The sequence below is a fragment of the Triticum urartu genome, chromosome 5 (genome assembly GCF_003073215.2).
Source record: "Triticum urartu cultivar G1812 chromosome 5, Tu2.1, whole genome shotgun sequence".
In the NCBI taxonomy this organism is placed as follows: Eukaryota; Viridiplantae; Streptophyta; class Magnoliopsida; order Poales; family Poaceae; genus Triticum; species Triticum urartu.
This window is the reverse complement of record NC_053026.1, coordinates 434,816,202-434,823,361: the sequence shown is the minus strand read 5'-3', so window position 1 is coordinate 434,823,361 and position 7,160 is coordinate 434,816,202. Positions and strand designations below refer to the sequence as shown.

Below are 7,160 nucleotides of genomic sequence, written 5' to 3'. Positions count from 1 at the left end.
TTCACCTCAGACCTACGGGTCCGTAGACAGTAGCTAGATGGCTTCTTCTCCTTTTGTTCTTCAATACAAAGTTCTCTTGAAGATCTATTTGATGTAATAACTTTGTGCGGTGTGTTTGTTGGGATCCGATGAAGTGTGAGTTTATGATCAGATTTGTTTTGCCTTAATATCCGTACTTGATTATTATAGCCTCGTATTTCTTCTTCGATATTTGGGTTTTGTTTGGTCAACTTGATCTATTTATCTTGCAATGGGAATAGGTGCTTTGTGATGGGTTCGATCTTGCGGTGTCCTTTCCTAGTGACGGAAGGGGCAGCAAGGCACACATGTATCGTTGCTATTAAGAATAAAAAGATGGGGTCTATTCCTACATGGATCTTGTTCACATCATGTCACCGTTCTTATTGCATTACTACGTTTCTCCATGAACTTAATACACTAGAAGCATGCTGGATAGCGGTCGATGTGTGGAGTAATACTAGTAGATGCAAGCAGGAGTCGGTCTACTAATCTTGAATGTAATGCCTATATACACGATCATTGTCTTGGATATCATCATGATTATTCGCTTTTCCATCAATTGTCCAACAATAATTTGTTTATCGACAATGTGCTATTTTTTGAGAGAAGCCACTAGCGAAACCTACGGCCCCCGGGTCTATTTTCCTATCATATACTTTCAGATCTACATTGCTATTTGCCTTTTCCTTTATTTGCATTTTTTATTTTCAGATCTATATTATCAAAAATTCAAAAATACTTCACTGAATTTTATTTGCCGTTGTTCCATTTGCTTTTACCCATCTACCTATTTCCCTATCTTTTACTCAGGAGGGATTGATAACCCCTCTTACGCGTCGAGTTGGAAGTATTTGTTCTTTATGTGTAGGTACCGTTTACATAGTGTTACATGATTTTTCTATTGATTTGATAATCTTGGTTTTATAACTAAGAGAAATACTTATCCGTCGCTGTGTTGTATCATCCCTTTCTTTTTTAGGAAATACCGACGTAATCTCAAGCCACGTCATGTCTCATCATCATTTTTCCATGACCCCTGTAGGTACATGCAACGTGCGACCATCGCCGCACTGGACAACCACCCTATGTGTCAAACCATCATCCATACTCCACACATCAGCAATTAAGACTGACATTAGATATTTTCCTCGCTGGTTATTACAAACTCAAAATCGAAGCAATTTTGACCACTGTAGAGGCCATCGTTCATATCATGAGTCACTTGATGTCCATCCAACAGTGTGTCCCTCTGCTTGTAGGAGAAGGGAACGTCACAGGACGCTCTTGTTGCCACCATGGACACCGTTACCCTAGTCTTTGGGGGCACGGTGACTTGGTAGGCGACATCCTGGGTTGTTTCTTTCTCCATGGATGATCCCCAGCTGTACGGTCCACTAAACTCGTCTGTAACCTCCACATTCCCACCGGCGGTGATCCGCGGAACGCCAGCATGGATCTTCGCCCCGACACCAAGGTTCACCGTAACACTTGAACCCCAGGTCCTTTTCTCCGTGTCTCTGCACTCTAGCCTGAGTTGAGCCGTGTCGCCGGAGGCGGCGTTGTTGAGAGCAGAGGCAGCCGCCATGCCGACGACGCGGGTCTTCCCGTGGACTCTAGGCCGCGAGAGGTCGAAGACGACGTCGTAAATCTCACGGGAAGCAACGGCTTCTTCCAGCCGTAATCTTGCCTCCGCCGTGATGGTTGGGGCCCCGGCGTTGAGGCAGCTCTTCTTGCCTTCGGTGGTCAGCCTGTTGCAGTACCAGTTGTTGCCGAGGCTCTGGAGCGCCACGAAGCTGCCGAAACTGACTGCCCGGAACAGCGTGTCGACGTCGACGCCGTCGCCGCTTGTGGCGCCGTCGGGGGAGTCGCAGAAGATCCAGTTGGGGCTGCGCCGCCAGAATCTGCCGAAGTGGTTCGACCATATACGGCACGTTCCGTCCTGGTTGCTGTGGACGCGGTTGACCAAGGCTTGATCCACGCCCCGTGCTGAGAACTGAAGGTATTCATGGCGCTCGATGATCTGCGGGCAGAGGTACATGCCGTTGTCACCTTTGAAAGCAAGGTATCTAGGCAAGACCACCTGCTGCGACAGATCGTGGACGATGTATCCACCGCCCAAATCTTCATCTCCTTTCTCCAAGGAGAAATGGAGATTCTCCTTGGACACGCACGCGTACATCTGGAGCTGAGCATGTACAAACCTGTTTTGAGAATATATATACAAGAGTCATGATTAAGTTGGACCTTCTTACAGAACATGAGGAAAATGAACCTTGGGCCAATACGAAACGCACCTGATATAGCCGGAGCTACGGTCGCCGGGCGTGGTCTTAAACAGCGTGCACGTCGTTTTGGACAAGTCTTCCTCCGCTTCGTCGGCGGCTCCGACGATCCAGCCGCCGTCGTCGTCGCCGTCGTGCAGTTGCTTCGCCGCCCAGTACTTGTTGTCGTAGCAGCACCTGACGTGCAGGAGCCCGGGGTGCGCCTTGGACGGCTCCATGAAGAACCTCGTGTGAGGGCTGGTGACGTCCTCGCCGTCTAGCTGGAGCAACCCATCGGCGGCAGCCCCATTGCCTTGGCGCGCGTAGCACAGGTACTTGCCGCTGGGTTCTGATGATTGGAAAGCAACGCACCTGGGCGGCCTTGGACCTGAAGCTGGAGGCGCCTCGCTCATCGTCTCCATCGGATCCACTGCTCCGGCAACAGCAACGCATCCGCCCATGACGATGGGAGAAAGGTTTCAGAATTAATATGATGGGTTTGATGAGGAATTGTAAGCTTGGATGGCGAAGAGCTGTAGGCTGTGAAGAAGAAGTAGCAGAAGCTGGAATTTGGATCTGGATTACGTACTCCGGAGCATAACCTGCCGGACAGCCGGAGGAAAAAGAAGAGGCATGTAGCTCGATTTTATTCTGTGTGCATCCGTTCTATCGTTGACCAGCCCTTTTCGTGGTCTTGGTCTTTGATCCTTTTTCTCCCAGTTGGCGAAAGTGCTACACAAGGCGTTTCAGAGCATCTCCAACAACGGTGTCAAAAAACGCACACGCCAAGTAAATTTTCACTTTAACGCGCGTGGGACGTTTTGGCGTGTTCCAGTGGTAGCGGGAAACTAGCGCGCGCGGGGGAAAAGGCGGCAGCGCGCGCTAGATTTGGCATACCGCTTCGAGCGCGCCTATAAATTGCCGCACTCGCCACGCGGCCTCCACACTACGCGCGCTCTCCTCGTTACTTTGCCGCACACTTTGCTGCTTGCTCGCCGCTTCCTGCCCCCGCCACCACCGCGCAACCATGCCGCCGTGGGCCGTCTGGCTACCGCGGCGTCCGCGAGCGCCCCGGCGGCACCTACTACGCCGAGATCCGGTCTGGCGACGTTCGGCTCGTCCTCGGCACATTCGGGACCGTGCACAAGGCCGCCCGCGTGAACGACGCGGCGGCGTGGCGCCTAGAGAGGTCGCCGACGTAAATGAACTTTCACGACGTCTTCACGCGCGAGCAGATGCAGGACATCGCCCCTCCGCCTCATCTTATCACGGACCAGGACCGTGCAGAGCACCGTCGGCGGCAGCGCCGCCTCGTCGTCGTCGAGGAGGACGAACGAGCCATGGCGGAGTGGCGCCAGCGCCACCCGAAGGACGTCGCGATGGAGCACGCTTCTGGGCGGAAAGGACGGTAAAGCGCCGCGCGGAGCGGTTGGAGAGGCGTCGGCGGAAGGCCCTGGCGATATCGCAGTGCGATATCATTGAGACAGGTGGGGTGTCGATCTTTGGGGATAATGATTCTCGTTGGGAGGACATGTGGATCGATACCTCGGACAACACCAGTCCGGATGAGGACGAGGACGACTCGGAATAGGGTGTAGTTGCATCATAGTTCATCTAGTTGCACCATAGTTCATGTAGTTGCACTGTAGTTTTATCAATCTATGCTATTGATGACGGGAAAATGGTGGGCGTGAGACATGCGTCCACGTCATTGATACAGAATGAATAATTTAAATGCATACAATAAAAATAGGATCAGACATTGTAGGTACTTTATTTATAGATGTCTTACATTTACATAAAAATTCTGTTAATTACATCTCCAAAGAGAAAACCCCTGATTAAGAATTCCAACTATCCTATTACATAGAATTGCAACACATGCCTATTACAATATTCTACAAGAGAAATCCTCCTCACGATCCACGATGAACTCCTTCTTGGTGAACTTGAAGTTTGGTTTTATGCAAATACTCCTTCATGATTTCATGTATGATGTTGGGAATATATTTTCCTAGCATGCAACCATTTGTGCGTGTTCAACCTCATTTATATGCGGAATGCAGGTTGATTTTGGCTAGGCATAGTTTTATCATACGTTTGGCATATATGATATGTATATATTTTCCTTTGGGAATTTTATATGACATCTTTGGTTTTGGTGGCATGGATATATGTGACATGCCAATTTTAATAGGATTTGCATCATCACATTACTACTATCACCGCGCGACACTGATGTGATGCCCGTGTGTAGTGTAATGGACTGAAGCTTTCTGACACAAAATTGATGCTTTTTATGGTGCATATGATATGTGCCATATTTTGTTGACTCTTTGTCCGCCCAGTATCAAGCCTGGCCTGAGTGGAATTTGCTTATGATACTTTTTGTTTGTTTAAAGCCTATGTGGGCTACATGGAATATGCTTTATCATGTATTTTATATGAATTTTGTATGCATACGTGGATGTGGAGTGAACCTATTTTTTTATTAAGTCTCGCTTTACCTGTATTACTACTAACACCGCGTAGAACTAAGATAATGCCTACGTGCAGCGTAACCAAGCAAAGATATGTGGAGCCATTATGGTATTGCATAAGTTACATGACATCTATCATTTTTGTTTATGTTTGTACCTTACATGGTATTAGCACTAATTCCACATAGCGTCATTTCGTTGGTGTGTAGCATAACCCAAGTAAAGTGAGTTTGTGATATCCATTTGTGATGATGCTAATAGTTTAGGCTCCTATAGCATTGGAGCATCCCATGACATATTTTATTTTACTTTGGCCAAAATATGTGGCCCGGATATTTTGTTTAATTTTCTCCCATCTGTATTACTACTAACACTTCATAGCATTAAGATAATGCCCGCGTGTAGCGTAACCAAGTAAGATTGGTTTTTATGATCCAACATGTTTTATAATCCATCTTGCATGATTTTGTTTTTTGGGTGTGTAACATGAACATATTTTATTAAGTTTTGCCCTCCTCATATTACTACTAACGCCAAGTAGCATTAAGATAATGCCCTCGTGTAGTGTAACCAAGTGAAGCAACATTTTATATATTCTTGTTCGTATTACAGCTAACGCGACACTAAGGTCCGTACCGCAACCAAACAAGGACAAATTCAGTTTAGCATATTCGTGATTTCATTCCAACTTAGTCATATCAATTTTTTTATGGTGACAAAATTAAGGCATTTTTTATGAAGTTTTCGTGCCTATGATAATCTCTTGATTCGTATCCGCGTATAGGGACCAAACCAAGAAACGAGATGATCGTCCTAGCCTGTATCGCTAAGGGGACCGAATCAAGAAGGAGATCATTAGGACAAAGCATATGCAACATGCAGAAGGAACATGCATGCTCCTTGGCTCGTACCGTGATGGCCGAGTCGAAGGCGAAAGTTTGGGTAGATATAACACGCTCCTTGATTTATACCATGATGGCCGAGCCAAAGGCAACAATTTGGGGTGTATATAACATGTCCCTTGGTTTCTACCGTGATGGCCGAACCAAGGACAAAAATTTGAGATGAATTAAACATGCACCTTAGTCTGTACCGCGATGGCCGGACTAAGGACGAGAATTCTGGAGAGATGAAACATGCTCCTTGATTTGTACCACGATGGCCGAACCAAGGGCTAGAGTTTTGAGAGGGGAGAAAGAAGAAAGCTCGTTGATCTGTACCATAATGGCCAAATCAGGAGCTAGGGAAGAGCCATGAATCTCACCTTCAACATTCTAGCAAGAACCACGCCTGCCTCTTCTTTCTCTGTGTGCTTTTATATGATTTATGGTGTGTAGTAGAATATTGCTATTAGAGGAAGAAGAAAATCAGAGAACTCTGCAACAAAAATGAGTCCAACCAGAGAAGCAAAAGGATTAGGAGAGCACCATAAATCTCACCTTCTTGTTGAACTCCTCCAAATTTCTCTCTCCTCACGTATGTGTGTGTGGGATTTTTCTTGTAACAGTATATGTGCAGCAGCAGCAGAACAACAGATGAAATGAGCAGTCCAACCTCTTGTACGTGAAGGTATGGAAGTATTTATAGAGCAGCAAATTCCTCTGGTGGGCGCGCCCACGTTCCTGATCATGGGGTCGTGCATGAGATCATGGGAGCGGTCGGTTGGCTTCTTTCTTTAATCTATTCCTTCGATTAATTGCTAGTTGACTAAGATTTAAACCGGCCACTTGCCTCTAATTAGCTGGTGGGCTTGGATTATTTTAGTTGGCATGTAGGTCTTGGCTCCACCACTTGCGTGCATGCACAACAGCTTTTTGGGAGTCACAGCCATGCATATGTGGCTATATTTTTCTTTAAAGGCTAAACCTGGTTAGCTATTAATGATGCATTAAGGTTTATAATGAGGATGTGCATGCTTAATTATTTTCTATGCAATTCAAAGTTCAATGTCATATATATAAGATGCATATATGCGTCGACCAAATATTTCCTGACTGAATATGTATGTGTCGATGCCCCATTAGAAGCATCACTTATTTATTTCCATATACTGCGCATATATTTTGTTTGCGCGATATATATTTTTATGTGTCGCATCGATATTTCTCATCGGCGGTGAAAGAAGGACTCCATTTACCATACGGTCGATATTTCAGAAATATTATGATTTTATGTTGGTATCTCGCACCCGCCCTAGGTGGTGGCGTGCATGTATGAAGATTACGTATGATTTTAGTCGGGACAAATTTTTCATGGAGATTTTTATTCACTTTGCAAATTTCCCAAACATCAGCTCTTTTATTAATTTATTTTGTGTGCCTGCTGTTTTGTATTAAGCGATGGAAATTCACCTTGGTCGTTTACACTCAATGATGTATTTTATCATTTTCACCATTTA

At 46.0% G+C, this 7,160-nt stretch overlaps 1 protein-coding gene across 1 annotated transcript; it reads right to left on the bottom strand.

Annotated features, from left to right (window-relative positions):
- Positions 1-1,076: 1,076 nt before the first annotated feature.
- LOC125556170 lies at positions 1,077-2,213 on the bottom strand. The gene has a single exon (XM_048718950.1). It carries the CDS (start codon positions 2,198-2,200, stop codon positions 1,157-1,159), a length of 1,044 nt encoding a protein of 347 aa, XP_048574907.1. The 5' UTR covers positions 2,201-2,213; the 3' UTR covers positions 1,077-1,156.
- Between the last annotated feature and the right edge of the window lie 4,947 nt (positions 2,214-7,160).